Source organism: Erythrolamprus reginae, chromosome 1 (genome assembly GCF_031021105.1).
Source record: "Erythrolamprus reginae isolate rEryReg1 chromosome 1, rEryReg1.hap1, whole genome shotgun sequence".
NCBI classification, from domain to species: domain Eukaryota; kingdom Metazoa; phylum Chordata; class Lepidosauria; order Squamata; family Dipsadidae; genus Erythrolamprus; species Erythrolamprus reginae.
The window spans coordinates 366226716-366247545 of record NC_091950.1 but is presented as its reverse complement, the minus strand read 5'-3'; the positions used below and the strand labels follow the sequence as shown (position 1 = coordinate 366247545).

General features: G+C 41.8%; 1 protein-coding gene across 1 annotated transcript in view; it reads right to left on the bottom strand.

Annotated features, from left to right (window-relative positions):
- KCNH1 (potassium voltage-gated channel subfamily H member 1) overlaps nucleotides 1-19177 on the bottom strand; it is a 257125-nt gene extending 237948 nt beyond the window's left edge. The window contains exon 1 of the mRNA XM_070734479.1: nucleotides 19105-19177. Coding sequence (XP_070590580.1) covers nucleotides 19105-19177 — 73 coding nt within the window. The remainder of the gene's footprint in view (nucleotides 1-19104) is intronic.
- Between the last annotated feature and the right edge of the window lie 1653 nt (nucleotides 19178-20830).

Below are 20830 nucleotides of genomic sequence, written 5' to 3'. Positions count from 1 at the left end.
CAGTTTTCATTACTTGCCAAAAATGAGAATTAAGAATATCTTCTTCCAAGATGATCTAATAGATTCTAATTGGAGCAAATGGTCCCCAGGTGTTAAGCCATAAAGGACTATAGAGCAGGGATGGGCCACAAAATTTTTAGCAAGGGGTTCTCTGCCCAGATGCTGGATGGGTGTGGCCATAGTGGGTGTGGCCTCCTGAACCATGGTGAGTGGAGCTGTTTTTGCCCTCCCCAGATTCCGTAGGCTTTTCTCGAGCCTCCAGGAGGGCGAAAATGGCCTCCCCATGCTACATAGGCCCTCTGGAGTAAAATTCCCAAACTTCTGGTGGGCCCATTTTTCGGCCCGAGCCTCTGTGTGTGCCCTGCACTGACCTGCACCCAAAACGGGATGCATGGGGACTCCTAGCAGGGGAAGGGTGGGCAAGGCCAGGTAGGAGTGGAATGTGGGGGATCTCCAAACTGCACAGAATCTTAGCTAGAGGTTCTCCTGAACCCCTGTGAACCCCCAGCAGCTCATCCTTGCTTTAGAGGTGAAAGCCATACTTTCAATTTCATCCGATAGCCAGTAAAAAGCCTGTTGCATTGCTTTCGCCAGTTAGTAAAAGGGGTCCTATGTTCTGGGTCATCTCATTGTAACTTCCAAGTGGTCTTTAGTGAAACCCATGTAGAGCACATTGCAATAGGAAAATGGGTGATAATGAGGGCAACAGCTCATACTACCTACAGATGGCATCCATTTTCCATCTCATGGGCTGGAACAAACACTGTGTTTGTTTCAGCCCATGAGATGGAAGATGGATGCCATGTGCAGGGCCACCGATAGGCCAGTATTACTGCTACTGGCGTCAGGGGCCCGGCCAAATTGAAAAATAGGGGGGGGGTGTTAATACATAATTGGTATGTCGCAAAATAAAGTAGTTTTAAAATGGCAGGGGGGGGCAGACACTTAGGCTGTATGGGGCTCCAAAATTCCTGATGGCGGCCCTGGCCATGTGTAGGAAGCAGTGAGGGACTACCAAAATTTTTACTACCACACTGTGGGCGTGGCTCAGGCATTTTCTTTCAACATCTTTATGTGCAAATTGGGTGCGTTGGGGTAGAGCTCCAATTTTGCTACCCCACTGTGTTCTCCCCCCCCCCCCGTCCAGGCAGTAGCTCACCCCTGGTAGGAAGTATGAGCTGTTGCCATTGCTATCACCCATTTGTCTATTGCAATGTGCTCTACATGGGTTTTCTTTGAACTACTTGAGCACTCACAACCACCATGAGGCGCAAGTAGCTCAAAGAAAAATACAGTGTGATGTGGAGGTTGGAATAACAGTGGAAACCCAGAGGACTTACATTTATTTATTTATTCATGCATTCATTCATTCAATCAATTTGTATGCCACCCAACTCCCTGGGGACTCTGGGCAGCTCACAAGCAAAAAATAAAATATACAGTGTTTTATTTTGTTAGAGGTTTTGTTAAAGCCTCTAACAAAACAGTTTTAAAACAATTTAAAACCAACAGTTAAAACTATGCATGCCATTTATGGTCAGTAGAATTTGGAGACTGAGTTATAAAGAATAAATTAGAATCACTCTTTAATTTGTAAATATGGTAATGTCCTTCGTTTAAAATATCACAAATCAATACATCCTCATTTTGTTGGAGGAGTTTGAACGAATGATGTTGAGTGGCGGGAGCACGTATCACTGTGCACTGTCTTTTGTGTAGTGTGCATCTGTTTTTGTTATTATTAAAACTAATAAAATTTATTTTTTAAAAAAAACTATGCATGTCATTTAGTCGGAGCAGCCACAGAGAAGGCCCTCCCCCGTGGACCCGCCAGTTTAGTTGACGGTCCCTTATTGGTCACTGGGAACTATGTGGTAGAAGGCAGTCTCGAAGATAGTCTGGCCCTAAGCTCCCAACACCTTGAATTGTGCCCAGGGACCAATTGGGAGCCAGTGCAGTCCACAGATAATTGGTGTAATGTGGGTATACCTAGGTGCACCCACAACAGCTCGCGCAGCTGCATTCTGGACCAACCGAATGCTCTTCAGGGGTAGCCTCATGTAAATTGCATTGCAATAATCTAACCATGAGGTGACAAGGACATGAGTGACTGTGAGAAGAACCAAAGTATGGTCGCAATTGGTGCACTGGGTGAACCTGTGCAACTAGGGGGAACTTATCATAGCTGTCAGATGTTGGTCTAATCTTAGTTGTGAGTCTAGGACAGTAATGGCAAACCTTTTTTTCCTTGGATGCCGAAAGAGCATGCCTTTGCCCTATCATGCATGCGTGAGTGCCCACATCCATAATTCAATGCCTGGGGAGGGCAAAAACACCTTTCTTGAGCCCCCACCCCCCGAGGCCCTCTGGAGGCCAGAAACAGCCTGTTTCCCGAGTTCTGGTGGGCCCAGTACATAAGAACATAAGAAGAGCCATGCTGAATCAGGCCAAAGCCCATTGAGTCCAGCATTCTGTATCACACAGTGGCCCACCAATTGTCCATGGGGATCTTGACCAGAGAGAGAAGGCAAGACCCTTGCTTTCCCTTGACCCCCAACAAATGGTACTCAAGGGAATCCTGCCTGCCTCAACCAATATAGAGGCGGCACATGGACATCCATTTCAATAACCACCGACACACTTGGCATCCATGAATCTGTCTAATCCTGCCTTGAAGCTATCAAGGCTGACAGCTGTCATGACCTCTTCTGGAAGTGAATTCCATAAACCAACAACCCTCTGGGTGAAGAAATATTTTCCTTGATTTGTCCTCAAGTAGGCTCGTGTTTCGCCCTCCCCAAGCTCCAAAGGCTTCCCTAAAGCCGGGGGAGGGTAAAAACACCCTCCCCATCCCCCTGGAGGTTCTCTGGAAGCCAAAGACGCCCTCCCAGAGTTTCTGTGCGAGCCGAAAAATCAGCTGAGCAGAACACACATGCACGTTGGAGCTGAGCTAGGGCAATGGCTTGTGTGCCAGCAGATATGGGTCCACATGCCACCTGTGGCACCCGTGCCATAGGTTCGCCATCACTGGTCTAGGAGGACAACCAAATTGCAAACCCTTTCTGAGGGGGATAATCCCCCCCTCCCCGAACCAATCGATTTAAACTTTCAGAGGCAATATCATATCATAATCTTTCTGCCTCTTTCCTTCTTTCAATACCGCACCATGTATTATAGAGCATAACTAATGCTTTAATAATAGAGAAAAACTGGAGTAGTGATAATATCAAGTTGACAAAATCCCCTTGAAGTCTTTTCCCTTTATATTATTGGTTAATGAGAACTGACACAGAAAAATGGGGGAAGTGATAATTGGAATGGAGTTCACTTAAAAGAATTATACCAAAAAAGTCTTTTAAAAACTTTAAAAAATATATGGGAATGAAAGATTTAATTTTAAAATGTGTTATTAGTATGTGCTTTTGCTGTTCCAAAAAAAAACTCTGTTCAGAAAATACAATTTCCTATAAACATTGCATTTGCTTCTCAGACCTTCTCAACAAGGATAAAAGAGAATATGCTTAGCAAAGCAGTATGGAAATAGGTCCCTCTAGCGTTTGGTGTCAGGTGTCTGCATTATCAAGATACATGTTAAGCCTGCTGTGCTATATTATTAGAAAAACCATATCAGAATAACAGAGTTGAAATTTACCTTGGAGGTCTAATAAGCCAATCCCCTGCTCAAGCATGAGACCTTGCTTTTAAAAACTCTTTAATATTCTCTTAATTTTTTTTATTTTTAAGTAAATTCTCACTGAATTTACAAAAATGTGCATTACACATAAAAGGGTAATCTGCAGCCTTCAAAAACAAATTAAGATATGATATGCAATCTATTCTTAAATATCATAATTTAAATTTACCTTTTTATTTTTTTTTAATGGTAACGGTTGAAAAGTTGAACACCATGGAATAATTGCATGTATAAATTCTGATTTTTAGATCCGAATAAAACAAATCCATTTCAGGATTCATGGGAAAGAAATCCACAAGTCATCCAGGCACTTAAGCAAAGATTTTAATTAGTGTTGTATTCCACTAATTTCCAATTAGTTACTTCCCAATTAATGGACAAGTACTTATCAAAGAATGATCAGTAATTCTCCACTTAAGGTTAAAAAAAGTGTGCCTATTTCTGTAGACAAGTGTGAATAGTTTACCAATAGAAGAAACTGAGCTTTTCTTTTTAAAAGTTCCAGTGTTGATTTTGCCCAGAGAATAATACCCTGAAATCAGTAGCATTTTTATGGATTACTAGTTAATTCATCTGTTCTTACCTACAAAGAACTTTTCCTGAAGCAATGCAAACCAGTTGAGGCAGCAAATTTTATGGCTTTCCTGCCTCCTAAATATTAAAAATAAAAACAAAACAGGACACAATGGCTACAGAACATGTATTTTGCTAGACACACCAGTCTCCTCAGCTGTTGACGGCTGGCACCATCAAGAACTCTCTTCTTTCTTTCTTTCTTTCTTTCTTTCTTTCTTTCTTTCTTTCTTTCTTCCTTCCTTCCCTCCCTCCCTCCTTCCCTCCCTCCCTCTCTCTCTTTCTTTCTTTCTTTCTGTCTTTCTTGACTTCTATGCCGCCCAATTCCGAAGGACTCAGGGCGGCTTACAACAGTATAAAATACAAAACAATAAAAAGAAGTCAAATATAAAACTAAGTTATAAAACCATTAATTAAAAACCCTAATAACATGATAAACTAACCCAACGTGCATACTAAACATTCATACAATTTGGCCATAGTTGTTGTTGGTTCATGGCCCCCAGGCCTGTTGGCAAAGCCAGGTGTTCATGGCCTTACAGACAGCCAATAGTGTGGGAGCACTACAGACGTCAGGGGGGAGTTGATTAAATAGAGCTGGGGCAACAGCAGAGAAGGCCCTCCCCTGCAGTCGCGCCAGCCTGCATTGCTTGACTGATGAGACTTGGAGGAAGCCAACTCTGTGTGCTCTTATAGATCTCTGGGAGGTATATGGCAAGAGACGGTCCCATAAATAATCTGGTCCTGACTGCAAAGTATGAAGGGGGGCCATTTTTTTTTTTGTAACCAGGAAACATAATTCATTTTCTTTTTAAGTGAAATATTCAGCAATACTTTGTCAAAAATGGCCCTGAATCTCCAAGATCATATACATTTGGAGGAGAACCCACAGTAGCTCTATTTGAACACCCATTTCCATATGGGAAAATATAAAGATAAAGATAAAATACAGGAAATAGTAAAAGGGCAGACTAAATGGACCGTGAGGTCTTTTTCTGCCATCAATCTTCTATGTGTCTATGTTTCTATATGTAAAGGCCAATCTGAAGTAAGAAGGAATATAAAGCTTAATGAGGAAGGGAGGGAATAAATACAAAGGGATTATTTTATAAAGGAAAGGGGAAACAGGAAAGGGGAGAGGGAGAATCTTAAAGCCCCAAAACATGGGCTAATGAAGGAAAAAGCTTCCAAGGAGCCATCCCCGCCCCTCTGAAAGAATTACCCCCACCCCATTGCAACCAACATCCTAATAATGATCAAGACAGCGATCTGCATTTTTAAAACATGCTTGTTGTTGTCAGGTCTAGTCTGAGCTTGAATGTGATCTGAATTCAATTTAACCATGCCCTTGAATGACAAAGGAGAAGAAAGGAAAGGGCTTTTAGTATATCCCTTGATTTAATTACTCCAAAATTTTATACAAAGTAATAGGTTCTGATTACCCAATCACAACATTTACTGGCACATACCAAAAACTTGATGATTCATGGGCAGAAATACAAAGCTGATTAAGGAAATTGTTTTTATTCTGTTTAGAAACTGAATGGTTATCTATAAGTCTGTTGTCCACAAACAACATTTCCTATGTATATAATTTTGGGATTTAACTGTACTGTATTTAGATATTTATTAGTCAACCAGGTATCTTCCAGATACGTTGAAACTACAACTTCTAAAATTCTGTGGTCCCAAGTAATATGAGAGCATTCAGTCAGAGAATATAGAACTGATAACAATTACTGGTATTTGCAAAATAATATTTTAAAACAGTTTGGTCTGATGGTTAAGGCAGTAGGCTATAAAGCTGGAGGTCTGAGTTCTAATCCCACTTTAAGAAATGAAAGCAAGTGATTTTGGGCCCAACATTCTCTCTCAGCTCAATTTACCTCACATGGTTATTGTTGTGGGAAAAAATAAAAGAAAGAAGTGTTATTTAGCTTTCTGCTAGAAGAATGAAATATTCTAGGATGCTATCCTCCTATACCACCTTGAGTTATTTCAAAATAATAACAAAGGTGTGGTATAAATAAACAAACAAACAAACATTGGACGGAGTTAGACTGTATGGTAAATCATGACCCAAGGTTTTACAAACAGCAATGGCTGTTTCTAATAAGTTTAAACAGGATTTATTTAAGCCAGACTAAATTTGTGAGCTGCTGGGAACCTAGCTTCTCTGAATACACAATAACAGTAATATTTTATTTATTTATATATTTATTTATTTATTTATTTATCAGATTTGTATGCCGCCCCTCTCCGCAGACTCGGGGCGGCTCACAGCAATAATAATACAATGTAAACAAATCTAATATTTAAGTTAATTTAAAACCCCAATTTAGAAACCAATCATACATACTAGCATACCATGCATAAATTTTATAAGCCTAGGGGGAGGGAAAATGTCAATTCCCCCATGCCTGACGACAGAGGTGGGTTTTAAGGAGCTTACGAAAGGCTAGGAGGGTGGGGGCAACTCTGATATCTGGGGGGAGTTGGTTCCAAAGGGTCAGGGCCACCACAGAGAAGGCTCTTCCCCTGGGTCCCGCCAAACGACATTGTTTAGTTGACAGGACCCGGAGAAGGCCAACTCTGTGGGACCTAACCGGTCACTGGGATTCGTGCGGCAGAAGGCGGTGCCGGAGATATACAGGCAAACAATAGATAAATACTCAAAGTAAACTGCTCCAAACTCAACTGCAGAAAGTACCAGGGGTCATTGCATATACTTTATCTGTTTATACTTATATGTTATATTCATACTTATAAATGCTAACAATTATGCTGGTTTTTTATTTATTCAGAAGTGAATTGAACCTCATTCAACCAAACTTCCACACTGAAAGTATAACAACTTTAAACATGAAGATTAATGGAATTTATACCAAGAATTTTTATATTTAAGCTCTTGGTGCTAAGATGTAAGCCACTAACAATGACTTTAATGGAAAGAAGAATAGAAATGTTAGATATAAAAGGTTGTGGTTTTTAAAAAGACTCAGACTGTAGTATAAATAGCTCAAGGTCACAAATAATCCATGTTTGTTTTTTTTGCATAACACAATTAAGTTAATTGCATAAACACAGCACTCTTCTTACGGTTCTGCCATTTGACTGCTTTCAAGATGTCAAGCAATCTAGATCTATACAGTATACTAATAATAGGTACTTTGTGGTAAGAGCTTATTAAAGCATTTCTTTTATTTTTGTTATCAGTATGTGATCTAATTTGGTATGGCAAGTGACTGGACTGCTTACCGATTCTTTTTCTTTTTGACTAGCCTTGAACTCCAACTTTGCAATAAAAATTCAATTCAAATACCATCACATCAATACTTTAAAAAACCCTATAGAATAAATGCAGATCTCCAATTGTAAATATGAAATATTTTATTTATATCGCAATTAGTCAATGGCGTATGATATTTTGTACGTTGCAAATAAGCTAAATTGTTTCAGTCTATTGTTCTATGGATAGAACATAGAATAATAGGGTTGGAAGAGAGCTTAGAGGTCTTCTAGTCCAACCCTTTGACCACCGCAGGAGATTCTACATCAGTAATGATGATTCTATGGCACGTGTGTCACAGGTGGCACCCAGAGCTGTATCTGAGGGTCCACAAGGCGTTACCCTATGTCAGCTCCAGTGGGCATGCCTGCGCTAGCCAGTTGATTTTCAGACTTTTTTTCATCCATTTTTTTTATTTATTTGTTTGTTTGTTTGTTTGTTCAATTTTTATGCCGCCCTTCTCCTTAGACTCAGAGCGGCTTACAACATGTTAGCAATAGCACTTTTTTAACAGAGCAAGGCTATTACCCCACAATCCGGGTCCTCATTTTACCCACCTCGGAGGGATGGAAGGCTGAGTCAACCTTGAGCCGGTGATGAGATTTGAACCGCTGACCTTCAAATCTACAAGTCAGCTTCAGCGGCCTGCAGTACAGCACTCCACCTGCTGCGCCACCCCAGTTTTGCTCTCCCCGGGCTTCAGGAAAACCTCCTGAACCCTGGGGACAGAGAAAAATGACCCAATGGGCAACCGGACGTTCATTTCCGAACTTCTGGTTGTCCTGTTAGGCCATTTTCTGCTCTCCCCAGGCTTCAAGGGGCTTCTCTGAACCCTAGGGATGGCAAAAATAGCCCAGCCAGAAGTTTGTTTCCAAACTTCTGGTTGGCCCATTGGGCCTTTTTTCGGTCTCTCCAGGCTTCAGGAGGCTTTTCTGAACCCTGGGGAGAACAAAAAACAGCCCAATGGGCCTAACAGAAGTCCGGAGGCTTCAGTGAGGCCTGTGCACATGTGCAGGGGGTAGCACTGGGGAATTATGTGCATGCGTGGGGGGCAGGTTGTATACATGCATGGGGGGAGGGGCACTGTATTATGGGTAAGGGCACACACACACACACACACATGCTATCTCGCATGTACCCTTTCGGCACATGAACCAAAAAAGCTTCACCATCACTGTTCTATATTATTTTGGACAAATGGCTGCCCAGTCTCTTCAGTGTGGAATCGGTACTAGTTCCTGTTCTGCCGGGCTCTCTGATAGGAGCCTCCCAAAAATTCAAGGGTACAAATTTCAGATACACACACGTTTGAAAATTCAAAACAATGTTCTTTATCACAAAATTCAAAATAAACTAAGCACCCTTTTTGTATTGCAAAGAGCACTCGTCCCAAAACAACTGGGTAGTCTGTACAATTTCCCTTAAGCAGTCATTAAGTACTTAGCTAGCAGCTGTGAAGAAACTTCACACCCCTTCGTCTTCCAACGAAGTGACACACACACACACACACACACACACAAGTTGCTCTGCTTTAGTTTCAAAGGCGTGAAAAATCAACAAAGTCCAGAAAACAGCAACACACAATTCCAGAAGAACTGCGATCAGATACTCTTCCACAAAAGCCAAACCCACAGGTTGCTATTTATAGCAGCAGCCCTAATTACTGGAGTCCCATACAAACACAGGTGGCCTCTCGTATCTGCTGTAATATGTCCTTACTTGGTCTCTTCTACACATAATTCTGTGCTTGTGTGGGTCCAAGACGTCTTCATCCGAATCAATGGAAGATAATGGAGATTGACTGCCTGGGCTGTGTGCCAAGCCCCCCCTCTTCCAAGTCACTCCCACCTTCTTCTTCGTCGGAGGAAACTAAACTCTGAACTGATTCTGTCGGCAATAACACAGGCCTATGACATGTTGAAGTTTCCCCTGCATCCACCTCCACATTCCCTGGGGCAGGAGCTGGGCCAGAGCCAACCACAATAGTTCCCAAATTATATGACTAACCTAACAATAGGTTATTTTCTTTCTTTCTTTTTTATAAGATTTTTTTTATTTTTCTCCACCATGAAATAAAACAATATTTAGTTATAAACACAATAACAATGCTTAAAATCAATCATATACAAACTTTTCTTTTCTCATTGTTCACTCAATGGATGTCTTATCTCTCCCCATGTAAAAGTTTCTGTTAATTTTATACATTATTAGCAATTCTTAAAATTCTAAATTAAAAATTTCCCCTCACCGTCTTAATACAAAAGGTTACAACAATGTAAAAAATAATAAAATAATAATAAAATCTTTTATCTAAATTTAATCTTATATCATATAGCTCTGGGATCGACAAACCCAGGCGCCTGGTCGCCAGTGGCGCCTAGAAAATGTTGTCTGGCGCCTAGAAAATGTTGCCTGCTGTACTGTATGTATACAGTATATTTTTCCCGCCTTGTGTTTACGCCCAGAAATGGTACATCTTGGCTTCCGTAGCTCCGCCCATCAACCTCGGAGCGAGCTGCTTTCCCAGCATCCCCTGCGCTTGCGTGCGTCTCTCCCTCCCCCCCTTGCCTCCATTCCGCCTCCTACTCGAACCCCTTCACTCCCCCCCACCGCACACAGACGCTCCGATCTTGGCCGCTCACCCGCCTTCGGAGAGAAGCGGAAGCCCCTCCCCTCCCGGCGTGAGGTTTTGTTCATTCCTCCTCCGGCCGCGTGCGCGGTGACTTCCGACCAGTAACCCCTCCTCCCCCCTCCCCCCCTCACCCGCGTCCCCGGCCCGGTCTCCCTTTCCTTCTTCTCTGTTTCGGTTTCTGACTAACGGTCTCCCCTCGGATCCCGACGGGAGTACAGCAGAGCCGGCTCGGCGGAGCCAGGCCTGCGCCGGGGGGGAGGGGGTGAAAGCGATGTCAGGTGGAGACTCGGCAGCTGCCGCGGCCTCCCCTCAGCCGTTGCCCTTCTCGCTGCCCAAGCCTCCCCCCCTGATGCAACTGAACCCCGGCGAAGGCGTGCGTCCTGTGGGACCTCCCGGGCCGGAACAGTCGCCGAAAAGCGCTCGCATGGGTGGCCGGCCGGACTGGCCTGCCGGGAAACCCGTCAGTCTTCTGGCGCCTCTCCTTCCGCCGCGCGGGGAACCCGAACCGCTCCTTCCCTTCGGGCCAGTAATCTCAACCACACCGGACTACGGTGTGGTTGAGATTACTGCATTGGCTCATCATTTTCGTAAACAGCTATCTCCACCTGAAAGTGATGACCAATGCATTCACTCACTCCTCAATGAGTGGTATGAGTTTAAGGTCCTTGGAAAAGGAAAGAAACTGTGTGAGCTTCTGGATTTGGCACTCTCCAACACCGAGAGATTTCCAGTTCTGGGAAACCTGTTGTCGATTGTAGCGGTGCTCCCTGTCTCAACCTCATGTTGTGAAAGAGGATTTAGTTTGATGAACATGGTCAAAAATAAATTCAGATCAAGGATGCAAGAAGAAAGTTTAAGTGACTTGTTTATGATCACCATGAATGGGCCATCTGTGAAGGCGTTTGATCCTGCCAAGGCTGTGGACCACTGGTACTTCAGCTCTAAAATCACAAGGCATGTTCATGGCCACAAAACGCAAAGTGAAAAACACTAGAATGTTGCCTAAAATCTAAAATATCAAAATATAATATTTATTATCTTTAAAAGTAAAATGTTGTTTATAACGTTTGTAATGTTTTTTTTGTTAAATTAAAAACCAAGTTTGCTTAAAAAAAATTCTGGCTCCTAAATTTTTTGGCTGGCTCCTAGATTCTGAACAACTTTGTCGACCCCTGATATAGCTAATTAAAAATTCTCTCTATATATATCTTTAGTAAACTATTCATAATATATCACCTACATCGTAAAATAAAGTTCTATATGTTTAAGTCTAAACAATAAGTAAGTTTTGTGTTATATCATTATATAGTGCTACCACCATTTCTCAGGTTATTTTCAATAAATCACAGTTATCAGTTTTATACACTGCAATCAGCCTTAAACCACTATTTACAAAATGTAACTGATAGGATAAAATACAGTATTTTACTATATGCTGAGCTCAAAACAGGGCCTATACATAAAACCAACTTACAAAGAGGTCCAGCTAGGGAGTCAAAGTCTAGTGACTTTATAAGCAAAGGAATAGATATTGTGGCCTGTGGGAATTGGAGAAAGAAGCAAATATTTAGACCCATTTTTCTGAACCTTGGCGTAGATGCGTAGATTGGCTGAGGAATTCTAGGAGTTGAAGTCCACCACAAACTGCCAAGGTGTGGACACATTATTTTAGAGAACTACAATGATGCCAGATGGATATTAAATCTTACCAAGATTTTCTAGAGGACTCCAAAACACACAATAGTTCCCCACATGGAAAACCCAAAGATATTTTATGGAATATAAATCTTAGTACGCTGACAACAATTCTTTGCAAGGACTGTCTTCTAATTATGCAATTCATATACAGTAATTTGTGAATCACAAAATCACAGTATTGCCCCATCTAATCCAAAATAAGACATTAGCTGGGTGGGTCCCCATCTCTTTTAAACCTTCTGACTTCTCTGTGTCAAATTTTCTGTTTAAAAAACAGGTAAATTCCTCTTATGTTTTCTTCACCTGAACTTTCAGACTACCTTTAGACCTGGTCTTTCAATTTAAAGGCCTTTACTGGCTTTTGCCATTCCTGACATTACCTTTTAATAAAAAATCCAGGAAATTTAACTCCACAGACCTATTAAAGGAGTAGAAACATTGGTTCTCCAGATGGGAGGACATTTTGGCAGAGTTGCACAACTGCTATAGCTTGTTTGTGTAGTATCTTGGGAATATCAGCCCCATACTGCAGCCAATGTAATATATTAATCAATACTACTTAAACAAGCCTACACGCCTTCAAATCTCTTTGAAATATTGAAGCAAGTGGCCCATAAACTTACACTTTAATCAGCCAACAGAAGTGCATAATTTAGGAGGCCCTTTTCAAGATGATTTCATTTCTTTGTCTAAAAATGTCTCAGAACTTCAGCAGAATAAAAGCTGCTCTTAATTCTCAGCCCACTGATTTAAATTTTCCCCACTGTGTAGAAAGACCCACAGCACAAGTAGAACCTTATGGTAGCAACGCAAAACAACAGGAACATTATTTCAGTGTTTCGAAGGATGGATGCAGTTTAATCTCAAAATATCGATAGACTACGTGAATTTACTTGAGATTTAGCAATTTGATGGGGTTTGTTTATTTTTTAACTATTTTAAAATCAAGCTAATTTCCATATCTACCAGGTGGTTGTCTTGTGGACATTTGTACAAGCACTCACCTCTTTTGGTCTAGTTTTTTATTCACTGGGAACAAACACCCTCCCAGCCCAAATGCTGCTTTATTCTTCAAGCTGATTCATAGGCTTTTTAATATTAGTACAAGCACTCAAGCACTCAGGCAAAAGATTGCCTACAGTCCCTTGGCATATTAACATTTCTGCACAAAAATGTAGTAAATCTGGAATTAAGGTTTTTGAGACAAGGAGTCAAAAATCAAAGCCTGTGAGGAAGATTCTTACACTACCAATCAGTCCCCAATGACTTAGCTGAAATACAAAAGAATCCACAAATTTGTCTTTTCTTAGATTTACGTTTTTTACATTTTAAGACACTATGCCTAGGGTAGAGACAGAGAACTATGCAGTCCTGCAATGCTGCAAACTCCACCCAGTTCCATCACTTTCTACTCTCCTTGGATCTGACTCCACCAATCAGTGACTCCAGCATCACTGCTACTGGATGGGTCCCTATCTGATGGCTTCTCTTATTTTTCCATTTGTTAGAAAAACATGTCCCACCCTAATTAATGCAAGCATTAGGAAGGGACATTCCCCCCCACTTTTATATGTCATCTTTTACACTTACACTCTGATTGGGAATGAATAAAATTTATTTTATTTTTATTTATTATTTATTTATTTATTTTGTCCAATACACAATACATATTGAAAAGAATAGACATGAAGTATTATATATAAAGAGAAGATAAAAAAATAGAGGAGAAGATATATGAAGGAACAAAAGATATATGATATATGAGATAAGGAGAGACAATTGGACAGGGGACGAAAGGCAGGCTAGTGCACTTATGTACGCCCCTTACTGACCTCTTAGGAACCTGGAGAGGTCAATCGTGGATAGTCTAAGGGAGAAATGTTGGGGGTTAGGGGTTGACACTACTGAGTCCGGTAATGAGTTCCACGCTTCGACAACTCGATTGCTAAAGTCATATTTTTTACAGTCAAGCTTGGAGCGATTAATATTAAGTTTGAATTTGTTGCATGCTCTTGTGTTGTTGCGGTTGAAGCTGAAGTAATCATTGAGAGGCAGGACATTGCTGCATATGATTTTGTGGGCAATACTTAGATCGTGTTTTAGGCATCGTAGTTCTAAGCTTTCTAGACCTAGGATTGATAGTCTGCTTTCGTAGGGCATTCTGTTTCAAGTGAAGGAGTGAAGGGCTCTTCTGGTGAAGTATCTTTGGACATTTTCTAGGGTGTTGATGTCCAAGATGTGGTATGGGTTCCAGACAGATGAACCGTATTCAAGAATGGGTCTGGCAAAAGTTTTGTAGGCTCTGGTGAGTAGTGTGAGATTGCCGGAGCAGAAGCTACGTAGGATCAGGTTAACAACTCTAGAAGCCTTTTTGGCGATATTGTTGCAGTGGGCTTTAGCACTTAGGTCATTTGGTATTAGTATTCCAAGGTCTTTTACTGAATGGGGGTTGGCTGTGAGATTTTGTTTATTCGGTTTATATATGAGGTTTGGATTCTTTTTGCCAATGTGGAGGGTAGAGCATTTGTTGGTTGATATTTGAAGTTGCCAGGTGTCAGACCAATCTGAGACAAAGTCAAGGTCTTTTTGGAGAGTAGATGTGTTGTCCAATATTATCTTGTTCAAAGTTGCATTCTTCCTGGAGTAATCTGATGGAGGTCAAGTCACATGCCAACAGTAGCCAGTGGGCAAAAAGGTCTATGGGGATTCTCGGTCATCCAGCTCTCTTTCTCTCAAAAGGCAACTAGACTTTTTAATTTTTTCCTTAAAGATGTCTTGCTTTTCAACCAAGAAGCTTCTTTAGTTCTGACTGAAGAAGCTTCTTGGATGAGAAGCGAAATGTCTTCAATGAAAAACAAGAAAGTCCAGTTGCCTTTTGAAAAAGCACTTTTGGGACAGTGAGCCAAAATGAACCCAAGTCAGAGCCAGTACTGGATAGGACCATCCCCTTATTCTCTCTTCCCACAATCCCCTTCCTCCTTCACACTCTCTTTCTTTCCCATATAAACAGGGGGAAAGGCAGAACGTTCTTTCCACAGATCAAATTATTACAGAGAGTTTTGGGCATCTGGAAGTTGTCTATTATTGTTCACGAATTGCCTGTGAATGCTGTCCCCTCAACTAGGAAATTGCCATGGGGCTTTCTAAAAGAAAAAGCTTTTGAAGTGGGAAAAATAAATGGCTTGTTTGCTTTTATTCGTCTTATGCTACTCTGGTCTCAGGTAAACAGTGCCATGATTTTGCCACAGAAGAACCACACAACAAACCCAATTTCCAAGTAAAGATGGTTTCACCATCAACTGAACAAACTTCCAGCTTTTCAACCCCACTTCCTTGTCTCTTGTCCTACTGGAAAAGGTCAAGTGCAGTTTCCTATTCAGCTTAAAATATTTCAGAGAAATGGCTGTCCAGCCTAGTCAAATGCCCTCATAGCTCTCATTCCTTGTTTAGAAGGACCTACAGCTACAGCCTAGAAATTAATGACCAGAGGATGCCATAAAAGAAACCTAAAATTAAGGTTATGGAATGCTTATATAATGGGTTACTAGACGAAGACTCTCTTCTAGCCCATAAGTTGGGTGTTATACAAATGTTATCCCATCCAAATCGTCATTCTCATCTATGTCTTTTCCACTGACCCAATCCCCTAAAAGAAAAGTATATGTTTTGCTTATACACATCTCACAGATATTCAATGCACAATAAGTGAATAATATTCACTTAGAGTTACTTACTTACTCCACTTAAAATTTCAAAACTTATCTGATCACTCTAATAAAAGATAATGATAACGCCACGGGCTTTTGGTTGAAGATTCTGGCACTCCTTAAGTGATGGAAATGTGAGAATACTGAAAGCAGGCTGTCCTCTAATGCAGTGTTTTTCAACCAGTGTGCCGCGAGACATGGTCAGGTGTGCCGCGAAGCTCAGAGAGAGAAAGAAAGGAAGAGAAAGAGAGAAAGAGAGAAAGAAAGCAAGAGAGAAAGAAAGAGAGAGAGAAAGAAAGCAAGCAAGAGAGAAAGAGTGAGCGAGTGAGAAAGAGAACAAGAGAGAGAAAGCAAGAGAGAGAGAGAGAGAACAAGAAAAAGAAAGCAAGAGAGAAAGAGAGAGAAAGAGAGAGAGAAAGCAACAGAGAGAAAGAGAAAGAGAGGGAGGGAAGGAAGAGAGAGAAAGACATATAGAGAGGTAGGAAGGGAGAGAGAAAGAGAGCAAAAAAGAGAGGAAGGAAGGAAGAGAAATAAAGAGGGATGGAGAGAGAGAGAAAGAAAGATGGAGAAAGAGGGAAAGAGAAATAGAGCGAAAGGGAGGAAGAGAGAGAGATAATTTTTTGTCCAAACTTTTTTTAGCAGCCCCCCCCCCCCCCCGCTCAATGTGCCCCAGGGTTTCGTAAATGTAAAAAATGTGCCGCGGCTCAAGAAAGGTTGAAAATCACTGCTCTAATGACTCCTGGTGATCTTATACTTGGGAGCTCATTTTTGATGTGTGGATCCTTGAGAAGTTAAAAGGATACAAACCAAACATAAGGAGGAAATAGTATCAGTTGGCTTGGGGGAATGCAACTATTTTGAGGACTACAGAATAGCTACAGTGAATAAATCTTATAGTCTGTATGTATGTTTGTTTTTTTATTATAATAGGTTTTAACTGTTTTTAGTATTGGATTATTGTTATATGCTGTCTTATTATTGCTGTTAGCCGCCCCGAGTCTCCGGAGAGGGGCGGCATACAAATCCAACAAATAAATAAATAAAATAAATAAATAAAGTGGGGTGGAGAGAAATTGAACATGTGCAGAAATCAGTATACCAGACGGTCAGGAGAAAAAAATAAATGGAAGAAAGCCTTCTGGATTAAAGAACTCCAGAATCCACTCAAGAACTTTGTGGCAGCCAATGAGGAAATTGATTAAGGGCAGTAGCTTTCCAGCCAGCCTTTTATTGGAAAAGGAAATTAAAATAGCCATGCCAATTTCTACTAAGAGCTTTCTTCAAAATAGCATTTTAATGACAATATTATTCAAACACCAAAGACAGCCACTAGGTTGTTTCTTTTAAAATAGTTGGCACTAGCTAAATGGCATGTCCACCTATCAATAATGAAATAAACTGAGGAAATATAAGCTACTTGCCATTGTTGGGTTAGTGACTAATTATATTTTTCCTCTGTCATCATATGAAAACTTACACTTGGGAAGATGATTTTGGAGACTAATACTGAGAATTTTAAAAGAACATGGAAGGAATTGCTAACGTTATTGGTTATGACTTGCAGGCAGAAAAATCAAGTCTATTACTTCCACAAAGTAACTTGTTTTTTACATCCTGGCAAAGCAATTATGGAAGTTATTAAAGTAGTACATCTGCTTGATTACCCCAGTGTTAAATATTTTCCAGCAAATTCAAAAGGAGCCTGCCTTCCTACTTAGAGCCCATCCCTCAGTCTGTTTCATCAATACCTGAGCCAAGAACCCCAATTCATTCATATAGAAGCAATTAATCAAACAGGAAGGAAGGAACCTAGTTTGTGTTTAGGCTGAGGGCTACTGTACCTTTAAACATTGGTGAAAAAGAATTGTCATTATTATTCAGGATTGGAAGACGCTTTTTTTTAAAAAAAAACCTATATAGTAGAAAAAAGTACACTTCAGCATCATTATCCCTCTCTTCCCACTTTCCATCCATTTCCAGAAACTGTTTAAGACACTATAATACATTTGCAATAAAGTATTGATCATGGGAAGTAGGAAAGCAAAGATAAACCACCTTAATTAACAGCCTTTTAAAGCAGACCTATGCAGAGAAAGAGCCACACCTAACTGTATCAGTCAAACTGGGAATTGATTTCCTCAGTATATTTAAACAAGGGTTCAACAGATGAAGCATTGTAGACCATTCTCTACGACACATAAACGAGAGGGAGGAAATGTATTTCCAAATCAGATTTCTTTAAATCATTCCAATCTTTTTCCTCCTAGTTCTGCTTCCAAAGATTTAAAATGCAGAGTGGTTATTTGGTGTTGTATAATTAAATGTGCTTTTTAAATTATGTGTTAACACTTCTAGATGCTAACTTAATCCAATGTCACCAATTCTTTTGGTCCAACCTATCCCAATTTTTTTTTCTTTATGGAGCCCACCCGAAGTAGTGTCTGAATAACTTCACCTCTTTAAATTAACGTTTTTCCCCAAAACAAAATCAATACGACTTCTAACGGGGTCCAGATTCTGAAGATTTCATTTGAAACCTGCAAGTCTCACCACGCACAAAAATGGTTAATTAGGAAATCAAGATAGAAAAGAGAAGAAAGGCCAGCGAGAGATTAACCCAAGGCCATCAAGATCAGCCATGCTTACTATGCAGCTTCAAGAGTATTCAAAACTGCTCTTATACTGCAGAAGTGTTTAAATGCCATCATTAATTTTTTTTAAAAATCAGTTATACTGTACCAAAAGGGGTGGGTGGGAATAGGACATCATCAGATTGTTTTCACTTTGTAACGAAATCGCTTTTAGCTATGATTCTGGAGAGCATTCCGGATAGTTTCCGCCCGTTAAGAGATGTGAAAGTCTTAAAAGGGAGACCCGAAAGAAGGGCTCCCCAACCTACACACCTCCTCCCCTTCTCGCTTTTTGCCCCCCCCCCTCTCTTCTTCTATGAGGATCTCACCACAGCCTCTGCAAAGACTTCCCAGCTCTGCATAGCGCCAAAATCTTGGTGCTAAGGGGGGGGGGAGCCCTTGAGAAGATCGGGTTGGGGAAAGTGGAAAGGCTCGGACAACGGAGAGAGGGTCCCCACGGGGAAAAAGGGGAGCGCCAAAGATCCCATCGCAAACCGGGCTGGTGTGCGCAACCCACCCAAAACGCCGGCTCCGGGGCACACACAAAAAAAACCCACCACCAACCCAACACGGAGCAAGAAGCCTGCCCAAAAAGGCACCTGCAAGCCGCTCCGGCGACTCGGATTCGGCTTACGTTTCGCGGGTTTCGGGCACTTTTCTGCAGGACTTTGAGGCGATGCGCTATATGGGAAGCTTTTCCCACCCAAAGGGAGCATCACTCCAAGCGCAAAAGCTCGCCGCGTCCCCACCCCGCCTGGCCCCAAGCTCTCCCTCCCGGAGGAGTCCACGAGTGGAGCTCCGCATTGAAGAATCCCCCCCACTCCCCAGGTTCGGGTCCTCACTCCCCTTCCTCAACCCCCCGCTGCATCCCTCCTCCTTACCGTTGGACCTCCGCACGATGTTCTCCAGGAAGGTGTTCTGGGGAGCCACCAGCCCTCTCCTTCCCCCGGCCATAGTCGAGCGCGCTAGCTAACACCGGGGCCGGTCGGCGGAGCTAAGCGGTTTTTAGCCTCTCCGCTCTTCTTCTTCCCGCTCAGCGCTCCTCATGGTCCCCCCAGCGGGGAAGGCGGGCGGCTTTGCAGCATCAGCTCCTCTTCGCTCGCCCAGCAGTCAGCAAAACCCTCCCTGGCGCTGCGTTCTTTTGCCGCTCCGCGCCACCGCGCCTGGACCTGTCCGGCAGCGCCCCCTGCTGTTCTGAGGACAACCCACACACTGAGTAGGCTTCTGCTACTGGACCGGAGCGGGCGAAGAAGGGGCCCGCTCTACTCAGAGGCCGGTGGGGTTCTGTGGAGCTGTGGCGCCTTGGTAAAACCTGTGAGTTGCAGCGCCCTCCTTTGGATGCTGAAATCCAAAAGCGCCCGAGGAAACGATGCTTCCCTCCCGGCTGCACTTCCAGCCTGATCTTAGGCTCCACACGCATTGGTACCTTGTGTTTACTTCTTCCCACCTCAAGAAATATCATCCCCTAACTCCCACCATTTTACCCTTAGACTGTCCATGGTTGACCTCTTCAGATTCCTAAGTGGTCAGTAAGGGGCGTGCATAAGTGCACTAGAGTGCCTTCCGACCCCTGTCCTAATGTATATATACCATATATATATCCCTTTATCTTTCTTCTATTCTCTCATAGATTTATTTTATCCTATACTGTACTCTCTCTTCTATTCCTTCTCTAATTTAATTTCCTTGAAGATATCCACTACTACCTTCATTGTGTATTATTGTGTATTGGACAAAATTAAATAAATAATAGTTTAACTTACTTCCAGTGTCCCTTTCATTTAGAAAGGGTGGCTTCAGGACATAATTGCTCACATACAATTAAACACGAAAGCCTCCTCTCCAAATCTCTCCATCCTCTCCATCCTCGAAACATAGAAACATAGAAGATGGATGGCAGAAAAAGACCTCCTGGTCCATCTAGTCTGCCCTTATATTATTTCCTGTATTTTATCTTATGTTTATCCCAGGCATGTTTAAATTCAGTTACTGTGGATTTACCAATCAAGCCTCCTGGAAGTTTGTTCCAAGCATCTACTACTCTTTCAGTAAAATAATATTTTTTCACGTTGCTTCTGATCTTTCCCCCAACTAACCTCAGATTGTGCCCCCTTGTGCTTGTGTTCACTTTCCAATTAAAAACACTTCCCTCCTGAACCTTATTTAACCCTTTAACATATTTAAATGTTTCAACCATGTTCCCCCTTTCCTTTCTGTCCTCCAGACTATACAGATTGAGTTCATTAAGTCTTTCCTGATAAGTTTTATGCTTAAGACCTTCCACCATTTTAGTAGCCCGTCTTTGGACCCATTCAATTTTATCAATATCTTTTGTAGGTGAGGTCTCCAGAACTGAACACAGTATTCCAACTGTGGTCTCACCAGCGCTCTATACAGGGGGATCACAATCTCCCTCTTCCTGCTTGTTATACCTCTAGCTATGCAGCCAAGCATTCTACTTACTTTCCCCACTGCCTGGCCGCACTGTTCGCCTACTTTGAGATGGTCAGAAATCACTACCCCTAAATCCTTCTCTTCTGAAGTTTTTGCTAACACAGAACTGCACAGATCTTGTAATGTTGTGAATATGGGAGGAATTAGTGTTAG